Source organism: Salminus brasiliensis, chromosome 8, assembly GCF_030463535.1.
Source record: "Salminus brasiliensis chromosome 8, fSalBra1.hap2, whole genome shotgun sequence".
Classification (NCBI taxonomy): Eukaryota; Metazoa; Chordata; class Actinopteri; order Characiformes; family Bryconidae; genus Salminus; species Salminus brasiliensis.
The window spans coordinates 19,312,309-19,340,184 of NC_132885.1; the positions used below are offsets into that span (position 1 = coordinate 19,312,309).

The window sequence follows — 27,876 nt, forward strand, 5'->3', positions numbered from 1 at the left end:
TCAGTGTTTTTAACCTCACCAGTATCTGCTGCATTTGGAGTATACAGTTGATTGAGTCATTTTTGTTCATTTCCCTGCACTGTTATAGTAGTAGCACACCTGTAATACAAGTCTGTAGAAGCTTGGGCAGAAGCTGAAGATTTTACAGTTATTTTACTAGGTTCAGTATTACTAAGTGCCAAAATTGTCTGTGGTAATGACACGGTGGAAATACATCAAGTACAGATTAGGTTGTAAAACACTAGAATATTCCCTAAATAAGCAAAGTCAATAAATAATTAATAACCTTGTTTGTTTGTTTCCGTGTCATTGCTTTCTTAGATGCATCAAGCCCAATGACAAGAAGGCATGCCAGGTCTTCACAGATTCTCTGGTGTGCCACCAAGTGCGTTATCTTGGGTTGATGGAAAACGTCCGTGTCAGGCGAGCAGGATATGCCTTCCGTCAGGCCTACGAGCCTTGCCTGGAGCGCTACAAGATGCTTTGCAAGCAGACCTGGCCCCACTGGAAGGGTCCTGCAAGGTTAGACTACGAACTGCAATACTTGTCAGAATTTTGTGGGTTATCTATGTTGGGACCAAAGCACACTGCCACTCTGAATACACCTTAGAATACCTGAGTACCGACTTCAACACAACCTCTCTGTGTTGTCAGATGTCTGACCTCAGTTTATGAGTTTAACTTTTTTTCCCGTTCTCTCACTCCAATGACCTAAACCTGCCTTGTCTTGTTCGGGAGAACTTCCACAATATCCTGCAGGTAGACAGTTATGTCAACATGTCTGGTTCGGTTATGCTGCTTATCTAGGGCAACTGTGTGACAGGCGTTATCCACAGGCTAGGCTCTTTCAGAATCCAGCTGTATACGATAACAAACGTGTCCGGACAACATTTACCCACATTCACAATGTCACTACTGGATAGTGAGTCATATTTTACAGAAATGTGGCATTCTGAATCTTATCAACTTTTAGTACTGCTAGGCAGTTCTGTTATCCGTTATACTCTGTAGTCTGTACTTTATGCCACTGATCAACCTAGACACACATGCGCCTCATGTGTGTCTAATTACATGCTGGTTTGTTCAAATGTAGGCAAGGTGTGGAGGTTCTCCTGAAAGACTTGGAGGTACCAGAAGAGGAGTTTGCCTATGGACGCTCCAAAATCTTCATCAGGAATCCCAGAACTGTGAGTAGTAATACACTGCTTATTGAATTAACAGGGCTCTTGGACCTCCTAAATCTTGAGAAATGGGATAAAAAGGGTTGCAGAGTGGAATACCTCAAAACACAGATGTGGTTGTGGGGTTTAGAGCTTAAAGGGATGTACAAATAGGATTTATAACTACCATGAAAGCATAATTTGGCATGTGTCCAATTCCAAACTAAGCACATGGCATGGATTTATAAGGCTTGATAAGTATGCATGTAGAAAGGCTAGTATAAGAATTAGGCTGATAATTAGAGCAGCTCAGAGGATAGGCAACATATTAGAACAGCTCAGAAGAACGCAAAGTCTTGTCTGAGTTTTAAAAAGATTTTTAAGCAGGAAGTTGCACTCCGACGAGCTGTTCTAATATAATTATCAACTGGGAAAAAGGAGGGGGGAAAAAAACAAGCAGTCAAACACATGGTTTCACTTATACATTCCTGCGTTTGTCGGTTAACATGGGAAAACGGATTGTGGCTGAGGAGCTCCATAGGAGTGATGGAGAAGTATCCCTCTTACATGGACCCCTTTCTCTCCTGAAGCTTTAACATCATGGATGGCTAAAAATGAGTGTTTCATCTTATTCATGCACATTCCACCTCTGTAATCTCTTTCTCCAGCTGTCCAATCAAAGCTCTATCAGCGTGGGATCTTATTCAGGCTCCCCTGGCTCTCTGTGGAGTCCCGGACCTGCCCCCTAGCCCAGGCTGTGTCTGAGAAAGCGGTTTTATTTAGCTATCTGCTAGACGTGGTTGCTAGGGGTAGGGCAGACTTGGCAGCTATTGTCAATTTTGGCCCAATCACAGAGCATGTTGGTTCCAGTCTGACTAGATTTATAATGTTTGTTGTTGGTCTTGGCACTTTTCACCAAAAATATCCTTCAGTGGATATGATATGAAAAGGATGTAACCGATGTCACAATCGCTTGCACATATCATAAAGTATTGCACGGCTATAAAGTTGAAAGCTGTGATAACCTGAAAATAGAAACATATACACATTAACATAAGGCTGATTTCAGACACTCCTGGTTTTCTCTGTCAGAATGTTGTGGTGTTACTTACAAATACTGTTTCATCAAACTGTTCTGTACCAAACTGAAGACACTAGCGATCTCCTATTTTATTGCATCTCTGTGGTTTTTAATACTGAGGTTCTGGTTTCTCTCAGCTATTCTTCCTGGAAGAGAGACGAAGGCAGTGTTTGGAGGACTTGGCAACACTCATTCAGAAGATCTACCGTGGCTGGAAGTGCCGCACTCATTTCCTACTGTTGAAGAAGAGCCAGGTGGTGGTGGCTGCCTGGTACCGTCGATACGCTGTAAGCCTTATTTTGGTGTTCTGTCAATAAATGCATTGTTTGAATTTTTGAAATGTATTTTTTCTACAAACATTTTATCCTCATATGGTGGTAGAGATCTTGTTAGAGACCAGCTTCTCTTGTGCATGGACGGGCCTTTTAGCTCTGTGGTTTTTGTTTCATTTGAACTACAGCAACAGCAGAAGTACCAGAAGATCAAGAGCTCCTCCATTGTGGTTCAGTCTTATATCAGAGGCTGGAAGGTAGGAATAAAGCTGGAACATCGTTCTTGATGCCTTTAGGGAACTTTAGGACACTGTGTTTCTGAGAATTAAGTCATTGGTTTCTTTGCCTCACTAGTCTGTTCTGTTCTTTCTCCAGGCCCGTAAAATCCTGCGTGAACTGAAATACCAGAAGAGATGCAAAGAGGCAGTGACCACTATTGCAGCCTATTGGCATGGAACACAGGTGCTGCATCTTATTTCCTCTTATTTGCAGTATAATTAATCTCAAAAGAGAACAAACAACTGGTGTCGTTTTGGAATCTGAGTGTAACTTTTCAGGTCAAGGTGCCCAGACTCCTCTGACTTTTGCCAAGGCTACACACAGTCTGTTCACAGAACAGCGCCTCTGCTTTCGCTTCTGGTTCAAACCTTGCTGCATGTCTCAGCACTGCAGTTATCACTGTTACTTTCATTCTGTCCTTTCTATACCTTCTTTTTCTGTCTGCCATTGCCTGACCTTCTCGGCCAACCTCTGCAGGCTCGCTGGGAACTGCGGCGTCTAAAGGAGGAAGCTCGGAATAAACATGCTGTCACTGTCATTTGGGCAGCCTGGCTGGGAACTAAGGTATTTAACCAGCCTGCCATGATGTTTACCCCAGTTAGTCAGCCCCCCCTCCATCTCTTCACCCCTCAACCAGTGAAAACTGTGTTGTCCAGTCATCCACTAACTTCCTGTAGTTGGGTGTGCAACTAATTTTACTTTTGCTTGTTCATAGGCAGCATTTGGAAAGGATTCTGAGAACATATTATTTTTTAACCTTTGTTTTTGTTTGTTTTATAAAATAGTCACTGTCATTTGTTGGCTGATACAAAGTGTTTTTTGGTTTTTATTTGTTTTATATAATGTCTTATTTAACCACCCAAGCATTACAGCTGGTGCCTGCATTCATGCTCCAGTCAAAACAAAACATAAATCCAAGTTCACTCACAGACAAGGGTACTATTCACTATCTTTGGGTATTTTCACTATCTTTTGAAAATACCCAGTGGTCTCAGCAACGTTATCTTTTGGCTTTACCATTGCTAGATTTACATTGCTAGATAAGCATCAAAGTTTTTCTCTTGACATGCAGTACCTTGCATGGATACCCTTGTATTGCCAGCATTCAGTGATGTCTCCAGTTATATTCAGTGCTAGGAATAGTAAGATGTGTGCAGGATAACAGAGCTCTAGATGGTTACACATGAAGTTACAAGAAAACCTATAATCCATAGTATATCTATAATAATCCATAATAATGGATGCAGATATTTTGACCAAACATTCCAATAAATAGATATTTATCATTGAATGACGTTTAGTTGTAGCCAGACAAGGTGACATTGAAAAAACATGGTAAATCAGATTCAGTCTGCATTTTACAGCTGTCCAACCTTTTGATAGGGCTGCTTTGCATGAAAAGTTCTTTTGGCCTATCTCCTTAAATCTTCTCCCTCTAAAGAGTCTCGTCTGACCTTTGCCTCTAACTTCTATTCTTAATGCTTCTTTACTTCCCCCCCTACTGAACATCATCTAAACAAGGCTCGGAGAGAAGTGCGTCGATTAAAGCACGCGGCACGGAGTAAACAGGCCGTGTCCATCATATGGGCAGGCTGGCAAGGAACCAAGGTATTCACAGCATGCGTGGCTGGCCTCCATGGCTTTCTTCAACCTTTAACCCAATCTCACACCTCAGCATGCATCACAGGTTGTGAGGACCCTCACAGTGTCTTGGAACCCATCCCTCCTGCCATATATGCTGAGATAGAGAACCGTAGCTCAGAACCTACTCTCATAAACTTGACTTGCATGTGCATATTGGTTCAGATGAAGAAGATGAGGTAGCTCACAGTGGCGGGTTTGTGAGGATGTGTTTGTGGGGGGGGGGGGTCCAGTCCTTTAAGCCTCTTTACTCTGACCGCCAATGGATTAACGCTCATCCAGACGGGCTCCTAGGCGGCTGGCCAATTCCCACACAGCAGGCTAGAACTACTGTGAGCACCTCTCCCTGGTCAAAGTGGGTTATTTTACAAGCTGGTGCACTGGGTCAAGGCCAACGCATCAGGTCTGTGACAGTCTGGATGATTTTAGATTATCATCCCTGTCGTTAATCTGATCCAAAATAGCAACTTTCCTGTTTGTCTGTTTATCATAAAACGTTGAAACTATGTAAAGAAGAATTGCCAGGCATATATCAAATTGACAAAATGGAAAGGTTTTTGCACGACAGTGGCGATATGTAGGAGTCATTCCATCTGTCTGCATGATCTGCTTGCACCATTTTTTGCTTTTTTGCTTTTTAGGTGGTCTTGTTTTGTTCTGAAAAGTGCCTTCTTAATTTTGTGGTGGTTTCACCGTGTGTATTTGTATAGTGTGTAGCCCTCAGTCTATTGAATAGAAATTGTGTACTACAAATGAGATTAGCCTTGTGCACTCTAGTGCTGCACAATATGGACAAATATGACAGACTATTATATTACTAAATGTTCAATTTAAAATGAATTTGTTCATTTTGCCATGTATTGGAAATACTAAGACAAGGATTTGGATTAAATTTGGGTGGTCAGCATGTTGCAGTCTTCTGTGATTAAAAATATATTGCAAAGCGCAGCATTTTGTTAATGATTGACAGCTGATAGGCTATATTGTGCAGCCCTAGGGTGCTCTTAGTGATTTTAATGCATTCCAACCCAACAGCTGACCGAGGATCGTACCACAGGCTGCTGACAGGACTGGTAATGGGAAATGTGGTGTAGCTTTGTGCAACGTGTGCCCACCTGTTTGCTCTTGCTCTAGGCTGGTTATGTGCCTCATCTTTGGTACTGCTCTACTTTGTTTTCAACAGCTTCACTCTCTTCTGCATTCCTTGCCCCTCTCCCTCCTTCTCTCACAGGCACGCAGAGAGCTAAAACGGCTGAAGGAGGAAGCCAGGCGTAAGCACGCCGTCGCCGTCATTTGGGCCTACTGGTTGGGACTTAAGGTACCTGCCATCTAGTATACTGGCCCTGTCCCATCCTGAGTTTCCCTATCAAAGGAAATAAAAAAGACTCACACTAACAGCCAGCCTCAAGGTGTCACTATCAGGCAACAACTAACCAGAAAGATGTTCTGGAGTGGAAAATGCACAACGATATCCAAATCATGCTGGTATCTGCAGATAGTTGCTTACAAATTAACAGCATTGGACAGATGTGGAGGTTTGAATGATCATTCAAATTAGATTTAAAAATGGTTGTGTCTGCATGGCCTAGACAGATATGTAAAAAATATTGAATAATTGTTCAGTCCCATTTATTCTGGTCTCAGTTTTATCCAGTCACTAGTGCTGGCCATTTCCAATCTTTGTAACTGACTCAAATGGATGTGTTAAATCCCCCTTTGAAGCAGGAATCCACTGTTCTAGCAATAAGAGTTATTGGACAAGGCTCCTAACATTATATTCACCTTGCATTGTAGCACACTTGATAAGAGTGTATGCTAAGTATTGTAAAATACCATACATTTTACATTATCGTATGATTTTAGCTAGGTCATACAAACAGTAATCCATAGTCTCGAATATTACATTGAGAACTTCCTGGGTTCCACACGCATTAGTATTTCAGAATAGCAGACACGGGAGTGGACGATCAGGCACGCTCTATAAAGCAGAATCAAATCTGCTCTCATAATCCAGGGCTTTAGATAAGCCACCTCTGGGTAATTGGAAGGCAGATGCTTTTTCTCTTTCTTTATTCCCATAAACTGTAGTTTCTCTGCTGAAAGTTCAAAACCTGTGACCTTTACTGACACCACAGAGGCTGCCTGGAGGTCTTGCTGTCTGTCTGTCCATCTGCCTGCTTGTTTGTGTCTCTATATACATGTCCCACCTGACTGATGTGTGCATGCTATGCAAACTAACACACCACATCTTGCTTTTTTTTTTTTCTTTAAAAGCGTTTATTTGCCGGTTCTAAGTTCTACTGACTGCCTTTATTGTGTTTGTGTGATTACTTCTTCTATTTTAGCAGCATCAGTTTTTCAGGTGGTGATGTTTGCTGACACCATTTTTATTTAATTGTTGGTAAAATACCCTGTATCAATTATTGTTGTTTTCCTTATGTTGATATGATTTGTAAATGTTAGATCCATGTTTGTTACTAACTCTCTGCCTGCAATTACAGTGTTCTGTATGTTCGTCATGAAACTGGCATTTTAAAGTATCTGTGGTGGAATTTCTTGAAAGAATCATAGTACAAATATCATTAGAAGATTGACTCCACTATTTTAATCTCCATGTATGCATCATGTTATGTGGCATGTTTCCCTGTGCTTAGTAAAAGAAAGTCACACTTAGAATAGAGGAGTGGAGCAGGTGCTGAAGTGGGTAATAGGAGCATAGGAATCAGAAGAGTGTCCATGAATCATGAATGTTTTCTTCAATAGTGAGACAGACTTATTGCTATGATGCTTTTAAGAAACTGGGACCAAATTGTCAGAATTATAAATGGTGGAGTGGTTCCTTCTTTTTTTTTCCCCTCAGGTTCGTAGGGAATACAGAAAGTTCTTCAGGGCAAACGCTGGCAAGAAGATCTATGACTTTACCATTCAGAAAATTGTAAGTCATTCAATAATTGCTTAATAAATAACTGGTTGGATGTGCTGTTGTCAGTGTGACAAGATAAATAAATAAATAATAACAATGACCAGTGTTTCATAAAAAAATAGGTTTAGTCCAATTTAACTAATAACTATAACTTATTGCAAAAACTAAATAAACTTAAAAGTAGACACCTGAATGTTAGACCATCATGACCAAAATTTGTAAACATTGAATTAAAAAGTATTTATGATTAAGTGACAATGGTCCTGTTACCGTTAGATGACATTTAAAAAAAAAAAAAAAAAAAAAAAAAAAAAAACTTTTACCATTAAAGTTACCATTTTCAGTGAAACAAGGTTTTGTTACAGTTCGGTTTGAATATGAGGTTGTTTCTGTATGTTTTATGTAGATGCAGAAGTACTTCATTGGCTTGAAGAACACAATGCCTTCCATGTCACCCATTGATAAGACCTGGCCTGCAAGACCTTACCTGTTCCTGGATGGCACGCATCAGGAGCTCAGGAGGATCTTCCATCTATGGAGGGTCAGTTTTAAAAATAAATTAATAACCCATCTTTCTTCTTTCATTTACAAAACACTGGTCTGACCGTTTCTACATGTTACTTACTACATCCTAAAATTCAGTGCAAGAAATACAGAAGTCAGTTCACAGAAGAGAAAAAGGCCATCTATGAGGAGAAACTGGAAGCAAGTGAGATTTTCAAAGACAAGAAGGCTCTTTATCCCAGCAGGTATACACAAGCATCCAGCATGTCTTTAGTATAAACCACTAACAATGAAGGGTTAATAAAGCCAGCTATCTGCCTTTAGATATTAAAAAAACAATATGCATCTTTTTTGTTCCACAGTGTGGGCCAGCCTTTCAAAGGAGATTATCTGGAGATTAACAAGAACCCAAAGTACCAGAAGCTGAACAGTGTGATGGATGAAAAGGTGCTTCTAGCAGATGTGGTCAATAAAATCAACAGGGCCAATGGCAAGGTGAGCACCAACACAAATCTGGATATACAGTTTGGGCACTCTTTGAACAATGATAACTTCAGGATTTTCTAAGTGATATGTAAACAAATCCTATACAGAAAACAAACTGCCATTTTTAAAGCAGTGTTTCTTTTTTTTGATAAATGTAACATTTTGGAAATTAATGTAACATAACAAATGTGCCATAACCTTTGTGCATACCCATGTTTTTGAATTCAGCATTGTATATTGGAATGTATTGGGGTGTGTTGTGCACTTTATTTTCACTTGGTAATTCAATAATTTGATTAGGGGTTCCCAAACATTTGCATGAGGCTTAATGTATACATGAATCCTCCTAAACCGCTCAACAAGACAACAGACTGGCCTAAATAACAGTACATTGATACCTTTTCATTTTTAGGGGGCTTCCAGAATCTTCCTTCTCACCAAGAAAAACTTTGTTCTGGCTGATCAGAAGACAGGACAAGTAAAGGCCAGCGTACCACTGCCTGATCTCAACAGTGTCTCTGTCAGCACTCAGAGTGATGGCTTCTTTGCTCTGAAACTCAAAGAGGTAAGTCCCTCACTAAGCATTCTGCCTCATGAAGACTGACACTGTGATATTTGGTTTCATTGGTCAAACCACAGTAAACAAGGAGGAGACAGTGGTGCACTGTGTAGTTTTGTTTGCATTCAGAATAGAAACCCTGAGTCGCTTCAGCAGAGGAAGAAAATGCAGGTTTTAACTTTAAAACCTTCTGTTTCAACTGCACAGATCTGCTGCTAGTTCAAGCTGTCTAGAGCTGTGACATAGAACACAGAACAAAATCTTGGAACTAGATGTTTCCACCTCTGCACTTCAGCATGACCAATGCCTTTGTCTTATTGTTGGTGTTGTAAACATTGGTGTTGCTCTGTAGGGTACTCCATCAGCAGCCAAAGGCGACTTCTTACTCAGCAGTGACCGATTAATAGAAATCATCACCAAACTTCACCGCACAGGAGAAGCTTCGGCTGACAGGGACCCGATTAGTGTTGACATCTCAGATGAGTAGGTGTCCACCATCCTGGCTTTTTAACTGTTGGTTTATTAAGGAGAATCTTATGTTGTAATGTCTAATTTGATCCTCCTTTCTTGCAGATTCCTTGTACAGTTCAAACAGGACAAAGTATGTGTCAAATTCATCCAGGCTGGGCCCAAGAATGGCAACAGCGTCGCCTGCAAGCGTAAAAATAACCGACTTCTGGAGGTGTCCGTTCCTTCACCATAGCGACCAGTCATCTTTGCTGCCCTTTCGGGGTGCCGTTTTACGTGACTCTGCACCATCAAACCTAAGCTTCACCCCGCCCCCAAATGACTGTGCAATTATGATGTTCTCGTCGTCGTTTCTTCTTTTTTTCTGTAGTCAGAACCAATGCATTATTGAGACTCCAAAATACTTCATACATAACAGTATTTTGGCACCTAGACGAAGACCCCCAAGTTTAGGAGGACATGGATAGGAGTTAGCCATGCTTAACCTCCCAGTCTTGGGGTGCATTAGAATTATGGTTTATTCAAGACTTTAATAGTAACAGTTGGGATTATGATGACATAGATGTTTGATGACACTGGCAGGAGGTGGTTAATCTATTGGCAGGAGACACACCGTGCTTCCATCACGTGGCAGAGCAGTGGCCAATCTGGACCAGCTTATTGGCATCGTGTTTTGTGGGGTTTCTGAGTGGCAGAGACAAAAATGGAAAGAGTTTTTTATGTTAAGCTTCTGGGTTCATGCTCAAAAGCTAGAAACTAAGATTGCACTTTTTTCCACAAGGGCTGGGGTAGGTTGATTTGTTTTATTTTGTTTATTTTCTTGTTTTTCTTCCACTTTGTGATTCTCAAGCAGCACAATCAAACCAGGATCGCCAAAGTTTGCCAAATGATGTGATCTAATTAGATGTCTAGAGTTTTGTACCAACTGTTTCTTTCTCGTAGACATTCTTTCATGATGCATTACTTTTTATTATTTACAGTGCAAGCCAAATTACATGTAATCTCTACAGCATGAAGGAAAATAGACTTGCTTTGCAATTTTATTTGTTACTGATCGAAAACTACATTTCACAAAAGAAATTGATTTGTACACTGCTATTCTGCAAAATGCTCTACGTCTGCAAACCACACACACATCCCATATTCCATGTCTCAGAGAATTCTGAGGCTTCAGAAGACTGCAGTAAATGGAACAGGTATGGACTTTGCAGGACGACACGGTGACCCTGCACTTCCCAAATGTTTGATGGCGCTCTCTGGTGTCTCTATGATGGTAGAAATGACTGCTCAGAGTTCAGAGTAAGAAAGTGAGTACAGTAATCTTCACTTAAAACAACCTTCGGGATCACAGAGAGTGATCTTGAAGGAGAACTGTGCAAAGGAGACTGAACTGTTTTGCCAAACAACTGCAGAATGAGGATGTCCCACCATTGCCAATAATTTACACATAACCACATGTACATAAGCCAAGCCATGCGTGGACTGTGTGTAAAAGGTTAACAGTAGTAGCTGATGCTTATTTACCATGTAGAGGCAGCAGAAATCTATATGCTTTCCCCACCAGTTGTATATGGGCTGTGTTCGTTTATTTTTAGCTGGCCCACATTGGCTAACATTGGCTAACAGTACATGCAGTGGTGTTGTTGGGGCAAACATGACCAAGCACACATGTAAACATGTTCTGCTTAAGCTTTTATCATTGATCTGGGAAGTTAGAGCGTTGCTTTGAAAATATATCTAATAACATAATACCATATGTTCACTATATGTTAAGTAGAAGTGATTGTACTGTTGAATTTGTTCATAGAGCGTTTTTTGCCAGAGGTTTTGAAGACAGCCCCTGGGGGGGACATTTGACCACAGTCCTTTGCTTCTGCAGGTGTTTTTCACTTTTCAAACTTTCACTTTTCAAAGTGTTTTGTATGTTCACAATAAAAGAGTAGTTGAGTTTGGGGTAAAGGGTTCTCATTCCCTCCTGTGAGGGAAGCATTGTGCAGAATTGCTTGCATTTTTGCTCCTCGATTGTGTACAGTTTCAGTCTTCAATGCAGTATACGATGGTTGATCCTTTTTTTTCTCTTCTTTGTCAGTAGTTAAAGAGGAAAGAACTGTTGAATGCATTTTGTGTGCCTAAATGTAACTTGGTCTAACGACAGAGAACATAGATGTGTTTCAGTAATTGCTTATTGTAACAAATTACAAGTAATCTTTTCTTCTGTTTTTTAAATTAAAGCAAAAAATAAATAACTTTTGCAAATGATGTTTCAATTCCGTGTAATCTCCTGATCATTGGGATCACACTGTTGGGTGGGAAAAAAGATACTGTACAAGTACATTTTCTGTTCCTTAAAGTGCAAATAATATAATTGTTAACTACAGTTCTTTTTCTGGCCTTCTCATAACCTGACTCTTTGACTTTTCTATTTTTTAATAGAAAAATACAATTTAAAAACCTGGAGTCAAGACAATCCAACTTTAAATATATATAGACTAAAGATACTGAAGACACACCTTTTGAGGGTACCACCCTCTGATATTTTGGTACAATTTTTGAGTGCACAGGTAGTAGGTTTGTCAATTGTCCCTGATTTTCCTAGATTGTGCTGGATTTTTGTTGTTAAAAATGAATAAATAAAAAATCTTCTAAAAGAAATTTACTGATTGTGGGATACTTGGGCATTAGGCAGCACTACAACATTACATCTGAGAACATAAGTGGTGTGACTGAAGTGACCTCTAGCTACCTTAGACTGCATTGTAAGCTGCTACCCATCCTGTGAAAATAATGATAATAATAATAATAATAATGATAATAATAAAAGGGTGTCCAGGAATATTACATGGCTGGGGTGACAACCCCATCAGATAACAGGTAGAGGGCCACAGTGAAAATTCAGTGTTTAATATTATTAACAATATCCCTGATTGGCTAAATGGTTTCTCAGACGGTCTATGACCAAGCACTAGGGTTCATTCAAACTACGCCTTTCCTAGTTCTGACTGTTCTATACTCTGGAATATGTACACGGGAGGGAAATACCATGTCTTACTCAACTGTATTAGTACATCCACAAGACCAAGAAGAACATTCACCATAAGCAGATGTTTTCCATCCCATCTGGAGAGTTGTCCTGGGTTAAATTCCGCGGCTCGAGGAGGCTGCTGGTGGCAGGTCCCTGAGGAGCAGGCCATGACAGATTGTGCATGCTGAACTTAAAAATAGCACCCAATTACAGCGCTACCCTCACCAAGTTCCCACCATCCTGCAGTCTGGGAACAGAGGAGAGGCCAAGCCTCCTGCAGTGTACAGGGCCAGCCCTAAAGGGGAGGGACAGAGACAGGCACACCCAGCTGTTAGGCAGGATGAATCCAGCTCTGAGACACACAGCTGTTAGAAAAGCCTACTGCATGTGGTGTATTGTGTATTTAGACAATGCCCTATGATATGATGGGGATCATATATGAAACTAACATTGTTTTTGGTCTTACATTGTGTTTTCCAAATGAGTAAGACAGTGATTCATGTTCAGTAGACGTTATTGTACTGCAGAATTTGTTCATAACAAGGTTTTTGACCACAGTCCTTGCTTCTTCTTTCACTTTTCTTACAAAAGTGAGAAAAGTGAAAGAATGGGTATGATTCTGTTCACGGATCATCGTTTACACCAAGAAGTCCATTCACATCCATTGAGTAGTCCTGGTTTTAAAGTGAAATTGGGCAGTGATCTGGCGACATCTAGCGAGCACTGTGAGATATTACAATCCAGAGATATATATTCCCTAAAGATGGCAACTCGATGGGGAATGTGTAGCGCTGGCAAAATCAGCCATGACTTCGCAGTGGCTCTACAGACCCTGTCACCGGAGGATCATCAGGTATTTCCACGCTTGGCGCGCGCTGGTGGCTCTTCACCTCACACAGCGCCGACTGTAAACAAACGTCTTCTCCGTGTAGCAGAGACCGACTGACGATAATCACCAGGAAACTGCAGGGTTTCTAGACCAACTCAAAATGCTGGTTGCACAACATGACACCGCTGGAAATATACAGGGACCCACAGGGGACGTTCGGATGAATATCAGTGGCTCTGTATCAGTGTCGAAGTGAATTCATTAAGAAGAATGAAATGGTTGTATTATCAGAAACCTGCTAGCCGATAGCCAACTTCTGAGTTATAAACTAATAATGTCTACAAAACACACACACTTTCTAGGTTCGCACAGTCGCAGTTAATGACTGACTGTTTTACAGTGTAACTCTGAGACAGTCCAGACTCCGTTTGAGTTGACAGGAACTTCCTTCGCTGTGGTGGCTTCGTGTGGGTTTATTAGACACCAGGGTCCGGATCTACCAAAGGAAGCAAAAACCTCAGAAGGGTCTTAAGATAAACAGTAAGAAGTTCATAAGAATGTTTTTAAATTCTTAAAAAAAAAGGTTCTCAAATATTATCTTAAGAAAGACTTATCTTCTGAAGACTTGTCTTTCTTATTTTTAAGTTTTCTTATTTAGACCATTTGTGGTGTGTGTGTGTGTGTGTGTATAATATATGAATATATGCAAATAAATCTGACTATATATATATATATATATATATATATATATATATATATATATATATATATATATGTATATACACATACATATGCACGTGTTTAGCTTAATATTGGAAAATAAAAAAGGGTTATTTCGCATTGTTTATGAAAAGCTGTGGAATAAAATATAAATATAAATATAAATATATGGGAATATAAATATGGGAAATAACCCTTTATTATTTTCCAATATTAAGCTAAACACATGCAGTGAAGGCAAAAATAGAGATAAACTAAAGCTTTCAAACATTTTCAGTAAACAAAAAGTAGAAGTGAATTTTCCTTGTGTAGAAACTAACAGCACCTTGAGAACAACTTTCACTCTTAATCTTGTAAAGTAAAACATTAATTTTAGTAATTCAGCTGTTTAAAGGCTTACCTACTGAACTCTTACACTCTAAGACAAGAGTTTTACAGAATATCAGTTAATCTGAACTTTTTTCTGAAGCATACAATTAAGAAAAAGTTTTTTCTTTCTTAGGAACCTTTATTTAATCCAGTAAAATCAGTGATTGATTGATTATTTGTTATTAACAGGCCTAAAGTGCCAAGAACACATTTCTCACGCCATTACACCACCTCCAGCCCGGAATGTAGAGACAATGTAGGCTGGGTTCATGGACCTTCTGTCAGCCTCAGCAGCAGTTGAGATTCACCAGACCAGGCTACATTTTTACAGTCTTCAGCTGTCTAGTGTTTGTGAGCCTGTGCCTAATGCAGCTTCAGTGGTCTGTTCCTGACCGACAGAAGTGCAACTTGCAGTGGTCCTCTGCTGTTGTAGCCCACCTGCCTCAAGGTTTAAGGTGTTTGTATTCTAAGAAGCATTTCTGCTCCCCAACATCGTACATAGTTGTTATCTGAGTTACTGCCGCCTCTCTGTCAGCTCGGACCAATCTAGCCATTTCTTTATTGTACCATTCTGAGTAAACTCTGAGTCTGTTGTCTATAAAACTCCAATTGTAAAGATGTTTCGTAAGATGTTTTTAGAGCAAAAAAGAGGTTATAAAAAAGTGTTATAGGAAGGGAAAGTAGTTTCTATCCAACGAATTATTATTATTTACTACAGTCATTCTTCACTTCGACATCGAAGGGACATTCAGTTCTCAGCCCAGGATGTCTCATCCCCCCACATCACACTCTATTACTGCAGTGCGATGCTGGGCCACATGTGTGTCTATTAGCCAGTGCATCAGATGTAACAAGTGCATTGCGGCAGTTTCACATGTGCAGGAGAAGGCATGTGTCGGTAGAGTACTAACGAGTGCGTTGGGTAAGTATCTACAACTGGGGAGGACAGTTGGGTAAAAACACATGGCCTTCGTCCTTGGGTTCATTCTGAGATAGTTGTCCGAGTTACTGCCTCTGTTCTGTCATCCTATTAGCACTCATCACTAGCGGGTATAACCTTATATGACACTTATTTGTGACACTTGGTAATGTGTTAGTGGGAAAAGCCGTGAATTATTTCTTTCTGGATTTCTTCTTCCAGATAGCTGCAGTAGCAGCCCGTGGACTGACGGCAGCACAGGAGTTTGCTGAACAGCATGGCATTCCCAAAGTCTATGGAAGTTATGAAGAGTTGGCGAATGATCCAGGAATAGGTGCCTTTCTTTGAGGTTTTTAGTGACTGGTTTTAAGCTGTTTTTTTAAAGTAGGCTAAAAAATGTTAAACATATCTGACAATATGCAAAAATGCAACCTGAACAGAAACCCTACTTAGCATTTAAGTCAAATTTATTTGTATAGCGCTTTTTACAACTGTTGTTGTCACAAAGTAGCTTCACATAATCAGTAATGAAAGAAAAGACATGAAAAATCTAAGACTCCCAGTGAGCAAGCCAACAGCGACAGTGGCAAGCAAAAACTCCCTCAGAGCTTGAGGAAGAAACCTTGGGAGGAACCAAAACTCACAAGGGGGACCCGACCCATTCTCCTCTGATCAGAACTATTTATATATTATTGATATAAAGTTACCAAATCACCAATACTGTTGAACTGCTCTGAGCATAATCATAATATGAAAATCATGATGTAGTAGAACTTAACAAACATAGTCATGGTAGTGATGGTCAAGAGTAATGATATTTAATTGTGGTAATATTAATAAAGGCAGATAGTTAAGAGTCCATTTAATTTTTAACATGGTCATTAGGCAGGTAGCAGTGGTACGAGGGTATGGATTCCCTAATGCAGTCTATGAACTCTGCAGATGTGGTGTACATAGGTACCATCCACCCTCACCATTTGAGAGTGGGCCAACTCTTCATGAACTCTGGGAAGAATGTGCTAATTGAGAAACCACTTGCTATGAACTCAAAAGAAGTAAAGGAGCTTGTGGCCACTGCCAGTAAAAACAAAGTCTTTTTGATGGAGGTGAGTTCAGCGAAAACAGAGCTTGCCATTAGTAGCCATTCAAATTTGCACAGTAAGCTTTGTTCTGTTTTTGCAGGCGCTGTGGACACGTTTCTTTCCAGTGTCTGTGGAAGTCAGGGAACTGCTGGGTCGGGGTGATGTTGGGGAGGTCAAGATGGTGAGGGCAGACCTAGGTGCCCCCCTCACACACATCCCTCGGCTGGTAGAGAAAGACCTGGGTGGCGGGGCTTTGCTTGACATCGGCGTCTACTGTCTTCAGTTTGTCTTGATGGTGTACAGTGGTGAAAGGCCTGAATCTATCCATGCCACAGGATGGAAATTGGACACAGGTAAATTCCTCAGCTGAAAGTTTGTTTCCAAATCTTACATACTTACTTTGAAACAAGCTTGGGTTAAATGATAATCTTAATAATTCTGCAAAAGGCTAACTATATTATTTGGATCCAAATTCAGGAATGAAGTACCTTGAATAAACTTTAAAGAGCCTAGGCCTATAGCTTGTATTTTCCAACTGGGATAGGATCCAAGAATATTTAATAATGCATCTTAATAATTAGGGATGTCCCAATCAGATGCAGTGGGATTATTTTGAAGTATCAGGTACTGGCTATTTTAATCCCTGTACAGTTTGGAGTCTTTGTTTTAACCATGCTGTTCAGAGTGCCATCTGGTGTCCTCAAATCAGGGGGGTAAGTCAGACTCTGGATTCAGGATTATAGGACATTAAACACACTGTACTATACGAAACATAAAGCTCTAACAGAAAAAGTATCTGCTCTGTATGATACTTAGCATTAAGAGACTCCAAACTGGCATCCTTCTTCTAGACAAGCTCGCTTCAAATCGCCACTGGAGAGCAGATCTAATGTGACCCTATAGAATTCTACATTATCATTATCATCAAGTGGTGGTAAAAGTATGTAGATGTTATTAATTAGGCTGGTGCTTTGTATTTGACAACATAATCATACCAGTTACAATTACAGAAACAAGTCATGTTCTATGCATGTTGAGCAACAGATAATAGCAGGAATAAAATCAAACTAAATGAATCATTATGTTTTAGGTGTTGATGGACACATGGTTATCGTGCTAAAATTCTCACGAAACAGAATGGCGGTCTGCACTTGTTCCATATCAATGATGCTCACCAATGATGTGGTGATCATTGGCACCAAGGGTATGATTAAGGTGTGTGTTTTTAGAATACATTAACAGTCATTTTTTATGACATGAAAGCTTGTCTTTGATGCAACTCAAATTGTTTGTTTGCATCAACTGTTTTTATTTACAAAAGAAAGACATATGCATGCACACTGTTTTAAGATGCCTGGATAAGACAATTTAGAATATTTTATTAAGAACCCGTTAGCATTCAGATATGCTCTCAATTTCTTTAATATCCATTAAATAAAAAATAAAAAAAATAGATTTTTGGAGTGCTGTTTGTGATCTAGAACTGATCATCCAGCATCAGTGCCTGACCTTATATATGCTTTTGTGGCTGTCTCTGAATATAATCAAATCCTCACACCAATGTTCCAGTATTAGTTGTTAGGCCTTCCCAGAAGAATGAGAGGTTGTGAATCCAGCCAAAGAGGACAGACTTAATTAATACCGTCCCTTGATCTACTGTTAGAGGATGCAAACTTTTACATCAGTGATTAAAAGTTTGTGAACACTTTTCTATATATTTTTCTATATGTCTGCAGAAATTTGACCCATGAGTAATATTCTTTCTGGAGAGCAGCAGCCTTTCACTGTTGTTTAAAGTTCTCCTGAGGGCTTCTGGTGTTTTTTCTTATGGTTATTATTAACTGCTGTTAAGATTCAAAAACCCCGGCTGTAAGTGAAATGGTTAGTAAAAGCAAGAAAAGTTAGTAAAGCATTGTGCTGTTCAGGACATGCTTGACCTTATGTACACATATGTATAAATAAAGACTTTTTTGTCTGAACCCATTGACACACACTTACCCAGAGGAAATTTAAAAGTGAGTGAAACAACCCCATCATCCTTGAGCGATAGAAGAATACAGAATAGATCATTTTATTAATCATTTCACACATCTATCAAGACAGAGATGTGTAAATAAAGGTTTGTGTGAAGAAGCTTTAATAAAAACCATGAAAATTACAAGGAAACCATCATTGTAGGAAGTTAAACTGAACACTGGATGGCAGCAAGGATCCAGGTGCCAAAGGCTTCAACACATTCAATTTTCCAATACCAATTGAAAAGCTTGGTAATGGTGGTCAATAGCTTAGAACCTACCTTGGGTACTTTTGTGACCTCAAAGACTATTACACACACACCTTGCTCTTGGCATGACCAGTCCTGGGGAGTCCAAACTCTATAGAGATGGTTTTGTAACATTTTCCAGTCTGATGAGAATCAGAAACTCCTTATATGAAGTCCATGAATCTACATTGTTTATGCAATTATATACTTTCACAAATATGTGTTGTAAAGATCAGACTTGTAATAACTCCCAGTTATTACAAGTTAACTCCCAGTTCTTTAAATAAATCAGGCGTCCACTCACACTGATTGTCATCCCAATGATTAAAAACACCTGACTAATTTCACCTTCACATCTTCTACTAAACCTACTAAACCTAAAAGTTCACATACCTTAATATTGGATCATTTTCCCCAATAAATAAATGGTCATGTCTATTATTTATAATAGATTTGGTTCTCCTTATCTATTTTTAGGACTTCTGAAAATCTGATGTTTTAGGTCACATTTATGCAGAATTTTAGAAATTTCTAAAGAGTTCACAAACGTTCAAGCCTCACTGTAGATGTGTAATAAGGCCCAGTATGTTGTTGTGTTTTGTAGATTCCAGATCACATGTGGTGTCCTGTAAATTTGGAGGTAAATGGTAAGGTTACTCATCACCCACTCCCAGAGCCCTGCATGCCTCTCAACTTCACCCACAGTACAGGACTGCGCTATGAAGCCGAGGAAGTGCGTCAGTGTCTTCTCGGCGGTAAGATCTAGCAGTGGTTTAAGATTGTAAAATCACTTTGCACTTCTTCTTCTTTTTTTTTATCACAGTGAGGTGCTTTAGGACTATCACATACTTTTTGCAATACTTTTTTCCAAAGAATCTTATCACATTGCATTTGAACTGTTATATATTTAAGTGTTATCATACATGAGAACTTCTTCATTTGGTCAACAGTGGTTGTTTAGGCTCTCCTTTCAGAATGATCTGTTTGGGAAGCCATACACTTCCTGATACCTCATATTTGTGCTATTGCTGGCATGTGCCTTAGCGGGTTTAGAAGAGAGGTTATTGCTTAATGCTGCCACACAACCATGCAGTTGTCTGATGGCCTGTACGTTACTTAGTGAAAAGATACAGGGGTCATCTGTTCCCTGAAAACACAGCAGTTAAATGAAAGTCTTTCAGACTGAATAGCATATAACATTGATGGAGTATAAACAAGCAACAGATCGACACACCATGCATATTGTATATTTACCCCTAAACCTGCTGTGTTTGCTCATTTAGGACAGAAGGAGAGCTGTGTGATGTCCTTGTCAGACTCCAGTCTTCTAGTGGAGATTATGGATGAGGCCAGAAGACAGGTTGGTGTAACCTACAGTCAAGACAGTGGCCACTAATAGCTCTCTCCCTGCATTTGCTCAATAAAATGTCTATAAATAAGCAATGGATATGTGTGTCATTTATTGTAGGGTGAAGGTTTGCAGACATTCATGTGCACTTAGGCTTTCATTGTACAAATATATAGGTGAAACCAAATATATGGTAAAACTAAATGAGTAAATCTCTCATATATCTAGAGGTCAGATAGAGTCTCTAGATGGCCAGTGATGACACAATAACTTGGATCGTACTATATGGACAAAAGTATTGGGACACCTTGTAATTCATTGTTTCTTCTAAAATCAAGGGTATTAAAAAAGAGTTTATCCTGCTTTTGTTGGAGTAACTGTCTCTGCTGTCCAGGGAAGGCTTACTAATAGAGTATGGAGCATTGCTGTGAGGATCTGATTGCATTCAGTGATGAGCGTTCGTGAGGTCAGGATGTTGAATGATCAGCACCCCACCTCACCCCTAACTGATCAACTCATCCCAGAAGTATTGGACAGAGCACCATCCTTCTAGAGAACACAGTTCCACTACTGCTCCATGTTGGGGTGCCTTATACCCTTCTAGCCCATGTGTGGCATTAGATATGGTGTCACCTGGTTCAATTTGATCTGCTCCAGAGAGTCCTCTTCTATTGGAAGTACTTCTCTACATGGGCTAGACAAACAGAATTATCGCAGTCCAGTGGAGCTTAACATCAGGGGAGGGGGTTTAAGAAAATGTGTTTTTAAAGTTGACGAGACCAGCTGTGACACCTTTCATCTATGTAAAGTTAGGCTTTCCAGGTTTTCAAGCCTTAACGGCACTAAAGGTTGAATACTTCTGCAAACAGCATTTTTGATGTTATTCCGAGGGTCAGTCAACATATACTGTACACTGTACACAGGACAACACAGAGCTCAAACTCTGCAGGTGTGTGAAAAACTCACTGCACACTGACCATTCAGTACATCCTCATTACAGAGTTCTTGGGAGAGTATTTAAGGGGCACTTTTTAGATACAACATTTACCTCTAATTCTTGTTTGTGGGACACAGGAACACATTTACATAGTGTGCTGCACTCCACCCAAGAACTTGCTTTGCTTGCTTGCCCAGAAACACTACTACCTTCATCAGAGTACAAGGATCTGTATGATATAACTTAAAGGGCAGATTTTGGCTTTATTCTTTGATCTTCATTTTTACACACCAATCTACCAACTTCGCTTTATCCCTTATTATTAAACAGGGTTTTCTGTTTCTGCATCTTTAGGACTGGTGTAAATAAATGATGTGTTGTTGTGTGTCTCATTAAAAAACAACAACAAGGTGGGTAGTGCAGTATAAAATAAGTGGGCCTAAACGAGAGTAGACTGAATAGACCTCATTAAACAAGGCGATTCAAGAGACTCTTTTCGCGGCTTCTGTAAAAGTGTGCCTGCCTCTTGTTTCTCACACTATTACAATAAGCTCTCTCTCTCTCTCGTAAGCTTGAATGGCGTAACTGTCCACCACCATAATGGCCAACATTCACACAAAACTTTATCAGTACTGTTAATTGTTAATTCTACAACAAACGCCCTCTCTAGCTGGGTGTGTACACTCTGTCTGGTGTGTTCTAGATACAGCTTATCCCTAAATGTGGGGGAATTTGTCACAGGCCTTTTTACATGGGGTTTCAGAAGAGAGAGAATGATCACAGTACCATACTCCCATCTACCATACATCTCTCTCATACATCCTCACTCCACTCATTTCCCTCGTTTAGCACCCCTGATTCATTGAAATAACAAACTAATCTTTTGCTGAATCATGTAAAAAATACAAAGATGTGCAGAGGAATGAGGCTGGAGTCTGGCTGGGGAATCCCTGGTGTGGAGTCAAGGCTCAGGCTTCTGTATGTACTGTTTACCGATCAGACCCACAGGTGAGTATCACTGAAACTAGCGCGCCTCTGGCAGACTGCCTACCCCACCAACACATGACGGATATGATTTCCTGCTTTTCACGGGAAGACCAAGTTTGGTCTCAGCTCTAAGAAAAGTACTCAGAAGTGTTGCTTGTCATTAACAAAGCATAAGGTCACTTGCCAGAGAAAGAAAAGCCCCCCACAGTGAGAAAGTTAACGATACACTAACCCTATTTTTAAATCAAGATATTAGGGTTTAGTAAGAACAAGAAAGAGCTGTTTATTGTGGATTCTCTTTTTACCAATTCCTATTTTCGCCAGCCTGCCTCCACTTATCAAAACACTGTGTCCTGCTGTGGCGTTTCTACTCCCTCTCACGGAGACAGGCTGGAAATACCACCACAGCGCTACTACATTTAGCCCCGTTTAAAACCTAAACCTCACATTCACCACCAGCTCTAACACAGAGGACATTTTACAGGATTGAACGTGTTGTTTTGAGTCACCCACGATGATTCAGCCCCCTCACACATAAATCGGGAAATTAAGCAATGCATCGTCATGATTGACGTAAAATCTAAGGACGAGTCTGGAAGCTGCCATCTGTGAGAGAGGGGGGGATAGTGACCTAAAAATGTCGTGCATTTTTTAATAGAAGAAAACTTTCCCCTAAAAAATAAGTATTATTTGAAGCACATATTTTATACACATGATAGTCAAATGTGTGAGGAGAACTCCCTCGTGCTTGTAATCCCTTAATCGTTTTTTGGTACCTTCCCCCCTATAAAATGCAGAGATCCAGCCTTTATGAATGCTGCGCTTCATGATCACGGACAGTTTGCTCTCATTTTCAGCTCTGTCTTTGTCTCGTCTTTAACCCTTTTGATCAACTAATTAAAATCGGTGAGTGTTTTTAATAAGTCACTTTGGTATTTTAAAACACCTTTGTTTGTGTTTTGTCCGTACGTTATTACACAGCTTCGTCGTGCTGGACTGACGCTGGCTTAGTCAGTTAGTGCTAGTTAGCTAGCGCTAGCATCAGACAAGGAAGAAAGTGCTGGGTTTCCAGAAAACTGGAGGTCTGAATTGGGTTAAATTCGTTTACAACTGTGTTTTTACGGGAGACGCGGAGTTCACGGGCTACAGTTCTACTAGATAATACTTTTTATACGTAGCTAGCTATCAGTATTGTGTTCTCGGGGACTGTAGTTTAGCGTTTCGGTAGCTAGCTATGTTAGCCAACGGCTAAACGGCAAAGCAGCGTGTTGGCTTGGCACTTTAGCTCGTAGCTGCGGCTAAGCTAGCTATTGTTTCCAACGTTACGTAGCGGCCGTGTTGGTACCTAACGCCTATAGCCAAGTCTGGTAATACTGGAACGATTGACTAGCCGCCGATGACAGTATGTTCGGTATAGCTGATTATAGCTCATTAGAAAATGTAGCCAACTATTCCACAACGTGTCCCCAGTAGACCCAGTGTTTTGTCGCGTCGTGCTGCCTATCGATTTGTGCTACTTGGCCCTGCGCATGCGCTGGTGTAACTTTATGATGGTTCGGGTTTCTCGGGCGTTTATACGGTCTTGAGTTAATGCTATCAAATTGACAAAACATTAAGCACCACTATTACCTTCTGTTTACTCTCAAGTGTGTTAGGGTATCCAAAGATGTTGCTGTAGATGCTGCCGGGGGCATATTTTGATGTGGTGTTAAGGACAATCCAAGTTGTTAGCTAGCTACCTACAGCCCAGAAGGTCCAGAAAGTAAAAAGCTGTCCCTGATCTCGACTGCTTGGGCGACGTTGCTTTTGTGTGAATTTAACCTGCTGCTGTTGTTGTTTTCAGAGTGTCTTTTATGAGTAATCAAAAGCAGCAGAAGCCGACGCTAACAGGCCAGCGCTTCAAAACTAGAAAAAGAGGTAATCTTTGCCCCCACATCCCCAAAAGTCAAGTTTTTATTTATTTAATGAGTAAGAGGATGTAGATATGATAAGAATAAGGAAGATATGTCTTGATTTCTCCTTTTTCAGATGAAAAGGAGAGGTTTGACCCTGCACAGTTTCAAGAAAGTATTGTACAAGGACTGAATCAATCTGGCACTGATTTGGAGGCAGTTGCAAAGTTCCTTGACTCCTCAGGGGCCAAGCTTGACTACCGTCGCTATGCAGAGACCCTCTTCGACATCCTGGTGGCCGGTGGAATGCTGGGTAAGTGCTTTTGAATTGGTTACGTTACTAATATTGTGTGGTTACTGACTTTTAAACAAATTGACTTTTGTTTTGTGTGTGTTTCAGCTCCAGGTGGTACCTTGGCTGATGACGTGACACGAACAGAGTTCTGCCTCTTCACTGCTCAAGAGGACCTTGAGACTATGCAAGCATATGCTCAGGTAAGATCTACCATATAAGACCATCTCTATGGTGGGTTAATGAAGTGCACATCACTGATCAGGCCAAAAGTCTGCAAATGCTCTTCAGTAGATTTAAGAGTTAGTTTTGATATTGAGTAGATTACAGTAGCTAGGACAACTCTAGTTCAAGTATGTTTGCTGCTTGCAGTGAAGAACTAACTTCTCACTACTTTAGTCTAAACTTGTGCTCTATTTGAGTTTTACTAAAAATGTGAATGACTTGGAGCAGTGTCTTGGGTATTGCAGAAGAACAGGTTCAGTGTTGGCAGGCTTCCCTGTGATCTGACAATGTACTGAACTCTAATTTCCAGGTGTTGGCAGTGGCTGATTTAGAATTGGTTTTAGTTGCTGCCTCACTTGTTGAACTGGCTATGGCACCAAGCACATAACATGGCTTTACAAATGAGCATGATTGACTGCACTTATCACTTAAGGCTTTCCAATTTGAATAATGGTGGCTAAACCTTTTAGTTCAAGTTTATCATACAGTTCTGAATGAATGGATCATTGTGTATTAGCTAATGTTTTAATGAAGCAGAACACTGTGGTTCTGTTGCCTGTGAGGACTGAAGGTTTACCCACACTAGGCTTTCCCAGGCCAGGTCAACTTGGAAATTGTAATTGGGCTGTGCTATTTCAATCATAACAGTGGTTTCTGTCCCCAGTGGCACCTCACTTAGTAGAGCAGTGGTTGGAGAATTATGTAGGGGCTAAATGGTGTCTTGCATGTTCAAGTCCTTGAAATAATTGTTCAGGAGATTTCGGTTCATTCTTTCCCAATTTTCTTGTAGGTTTTTAACAAGCTAATCAGGCGATACAAGTACCTGGAGAAAGGTTTTGAAGAGGAGATTAAGAAGGTATCTTGAATGTTCCTGTGTTCTAAAATGTCCCATGGCTAAATAACCTGGTATTTACCTGCATGTCTAACTATTTCATGCCTTTCCAGCTGCTGCTGTTTTTAAAAGGGTTCACTGAATCTGACCGCAACAAGCTTGCCATGTTGACTGGTATCCTGTTGGCTAATGGGCATGTATCAGCTTCAATCCTAAACAGTCTGTTCAATGAGAACCTTGTGAAAGAAGGTAAGTTGGTATTTTTATTTGTATATAAATATATAATGTTGAGTGAGCTAAGTAATGTCTGAGCCACTTGGTCACACGTCTTGGCAATTCACTGTTCTCTGGTTTGCTGCATAACTTGGGACTGCTGTCTTTCAGGTGTATCTGCTGCCTTTGCTGTAAAACTGTTCAAATCCTGGATCAATGAGAAGGACATCAACTCAGTTGCTGCCAGTCTTCGTAAGGTTGGAATGGACAATAGGCTGATGGTGAGTCCCATACATGTATTTATGCTTAAAGAGGGGCATTGTTGGGTGTGGTTTTTTTATTTATTTATTTTTTTAAATAAACAGTCATACAAATACGGTTCCTCCTTAGCAGTTTCCTGTGGTTAGCACTGCTTGGCCTGCAATAGCTCGTTGCTGGTACTTCGTGAGTTGTGATCAGTTGCTGCAAGAACAATGTGAACGGTCTTAATTTGTTGGTGCTTCAAAATGCAGTAGATGACCAAGCTCATGGATAGCTGCACCTTTGTATTCCTGCAATGTGTAGAATCATTTGGTGTCCTACTTGTACCTGGCTTCTAGTGGGTTTTTTTTTTATTTATTTATTTATTTATTTTTTATTTTAATATAAGTGTACTCCCTCTGTACCACAGAAATCACATGCCTACAAACTGTGGTTTGTGGCTTTCTAGCCATAAGACTAGCCTGTTCATTATTGTGCTGTTAATTGATGGCAAGTCATGCCACGCATGTTTTAGTTGCATTTGTTGCTGTGGGTTCTTGTTCTCTGAAGCTTGTCCTCTACAAAAATGTCTCAGCATGTATGTTTCCGTTTCATAGGAGCTATTTCCAGCCAACAAGCGAAGCTGTGACCACTTCTCAAAATACTTCACTGATGCAGGGCTTAAGGAACTTTCAGATTTTGCACGTAATCAGCAGTCCATTGGAGCTCGGAAGGAGCTTCAAAAGGAACTCCAAGAGCAGATGTCTCGTGGAGAGTCCTTTAAAGAGGTGAACTAAGTTTTGGTTAACCCTGCCCCACCATGGTGTCTTAATTGTGAAATATTCATTCTTTACTTAAACTTTAACTTTTTTTTTTCTTTTTTCTTAAGATTGTTGTCTATGTCAGGGAAGAGATGAAGAAATCTGACATCTCTGAGCAAACTATGATTGGACTTGTCTGGACCAGTGTGATGAGCTCAGTGGAATGGAACAAGAAGGAAGAGCTGGTCACTGAACAAGCCATTAAACACTTGAAGGTAAGATCTTGGTGTACAGTGCATGCTTCTTACAGGCACATAATTGTAGTCTTGCCCTTCATGCTATGCTCAGTTACATCAGTACAAGCCTGGATCAGTCATCTGGCTTGATTTCATATCTAGACACTACAGTTGCAAAAAGTCATTGAGCACCACTTGATGCTACATTAACCAATCTTGTATTCCTCTGGATAACTAATATGGGAGGAGGTGAATCCATAAGGGTGTGGGTTGGTTGTGTGGGCTTGGGGGGGTTTTTTTTTGTTTGTTTTTTTTTTTTTTTTTAAATAACTGGTTTCTTATCTGTTAGCAATACAGCCCTCTCTTGAAGGCGTTCACCTCCCAGGGCTCATCAGAACTCACACTACTGCTAAAGATTCAGGAGTACTGCTATGACAACATCCACTTCATGAAGGCCTTCCAAAAAATTGTGGTGCTACTGTATAAAGGTATGTCTTCACCTTTTCAACTGTGAAAGCATGTGCTATATTTAATGGCAATCCACTGATCTTATTTTTACCTTTTGAACAGCGGATGTCCTGAGTGAAGAGGCAATTCTAAAGTGGTACAATGATGCTCACCTATCCAAAGGAAAGAGTGTCTTCCTTGAGCAGATGAAGAAATTTGTGGAGTGGCTCAAAAATGCTGAAGAGGGTAAGTTTAGGTTTATTTGGTCTACATGTTTGGCAAATGCAATAATGTGGCAAAGTACCCATTATATGCATTGATTGGAATTGATCTCTTCTAGAGTCTGAGTCTGAAGAGGAAGAAGCTGACTGAGCTGCCTCAAGTCTGGACCTGCCATTTCTAAATAAAAGTAGCAGCGAAAGCTGCAGAATGTTTTATTACAAATGTGCTTGTCTCTAGTGCCCCTGCCCTTTTTTTCACTTCCTGTGTTCTAAACATAAGACCCAGATGTAATTAAAGGGCTTGAACATGGTTTTGTTTTTTAAAACTTTTTTTTTTATCTCACTTTGAACCTTTTCTGATCCATATTTAAGCTTTGGGTTAAATCATGCTTGTTAACACTTCCTAGTGTGGACCAGGCTTAATTTGTGAACAGGAAATGGGCCAGGAGTGTCATGTGATGCATAAATTGTACATTCCCTAACCACCTTCATTTTTGATGTATGAATGGTGTTGGTTTATTGGAGAATGTCTGGTTTACAATGGATCCATAATGTTTTTCTTTTTCTAAAAATAAACTTGTCTGTGGGACTAACAAGTGTTTAAAGTTTACTTTATTTTTGTTGGCCTTCTTTAATTGGGTTAAAAAAAAAATCTAATGGCTACAAAT

General features: G+C 40.1%; 3 protein-coding genes across 7 annotated transcripts in view; all 3 read left to right on the forward strand.

The window, feature by feature from the left end:
* Positions 1 to 11,640, forward strand: part of myo1b (myosin IB) — a 66,343-nt gene extending 54,703 nt beyond the window's left edge. The window contains exons 18-32 of one of the 4 annotated variants that reach the window (XM_072685986.1): positions 322 to 522; positions 1,094 to 1,187; positions 2,379 to 2,528; positions 2,702 to 2,770; positions 2,889 to 2,975; positions 3,270 to 3,356; positions 4,314 to 4,400; positions 5,665 to 5,751; positions 7,294 to 7,368; positions 7,763 to 7,897; positions 7,999 to 8,105; positions 8,223 to 8,355; positions 8,759 to 8,911; positions 9,258 to 9,388; positions 9,479 to 11,640. In XM_072685986.1, the coding sequence (XP_072542087.1) occupies positions 322 to 522; positions 1,094 to 1,187; positions 2,379 to 2,528; positions 2,702 to 2,770; positions 2,889 to 2,975; positions 3,270 to 3,356; positions 4,314 to 4,400; positions 5,665 to 5,751; positions 7,294 to 7,368; positions 7,763 to 7,897; positions 7,999 to 8,105; positions 8,223 to 8,355; positions 8,759 to 8,911; positions 9,258 to 9,388; positions 9,479 to 9,608 (1,726 nt within the window). In that variant the 3' untranslated portion in view covers positions 9,609 to 11,640. The remainder of the gene's footprint in view (positions 1 to 321; positions 523 to 1,093; positions 1,188 to 2,378; positions 2,529 to 2,701; positions 2,771 to 2,888; positions 2,976 to 3,269; positions 3,357 to 4,313; positions 4,401 to 5,664; positions 5,752 to 7,293; positions 7,369 to 7,762; positions 7,898 to 7,998; positions 8,106 to 8,222; positions 8,356 to 8,758; positions 8,912 to 9,257; positions 9,389 to 9,478) is intronic. The other 3 variants (XM_072685987.1, XM_072685988.1, XM_072685990.1) reach the window with 3 other exon arrangements.
* A 1,518-nt stretch (positions 11,641 to 13,158) lies between these two features.
* Positions 13,159 to 20,003, forward strand: LOC140560646 (trans-1,2-dihydrobenzene-1,2-diol dehydrogenase-like). 2 transcript variants are annotated; one of them, XM_072685148.1, is made up of 7 exons: positions 13,159 to 13,248; positions 15,455 to 15,566; positions 16,175 to 16,338; positions 16,415 to 16,667; positions 17,405 to 17,529; positions 19,182 to 19,332; positions 19,861 to 20,003. In XM_072685148.1, the coding sequence occupies exons 1-7, from the start codon at positions 13,159 to 13,161 to the stop codon at positions 19,971 to 19,973; spliced, it is 1,008 nt and encodes a 335-aa protein (XP_072541249.1). In that variant the 3' UTR covers positions 19,974 to 20,003. The 2 variants fall into 2 exon arrangements, with proteins under 2 accessions (XP_072541249.1, XP_072541250.1); XM_072685149.1 differs by having other exon boundaries at positions 16,190 to 16,338.
* A 2,667-nt stretch (positions 20,004 to 22,670) lies between these two features.
* On the forward strand, positions 22,671 to 27,804 carry LOC140561085 (eIF5-mimic protein 2-A-like). The gene is made up of 12 exons (XM_072686007.1): positions 22,671 to 22,755; positions 23,693 to 23,766; positions 23,878 to 24,054; positions 24,142 to 24,236; positions 25,049 to 25,114; positions 25,204 to 25,339; positions 25,475 to 25,584; positions 26,161 to 26,331; positions 26,433 to 26,579; positions 26,890 to 27,028; positions 27,111 to 27,233; positions 27,328 to 27,804. Exons 2-12 carry the CDS (start codon positions 23,703 to 23,705, stop codon positions 27,357 to 27,359), a joined length of 1,260 nt encoding a protein of 419 aa, XP_072542108.1. The 5' UTR covers positions 22,671 to 22,755; positions 23,693 to 23,702; the 3' UTR covers positions 27,360 to 27,804.
* The last annotated feature ends 72 nt before the right edge of the window (positions 27,805 to 27,876 follow it).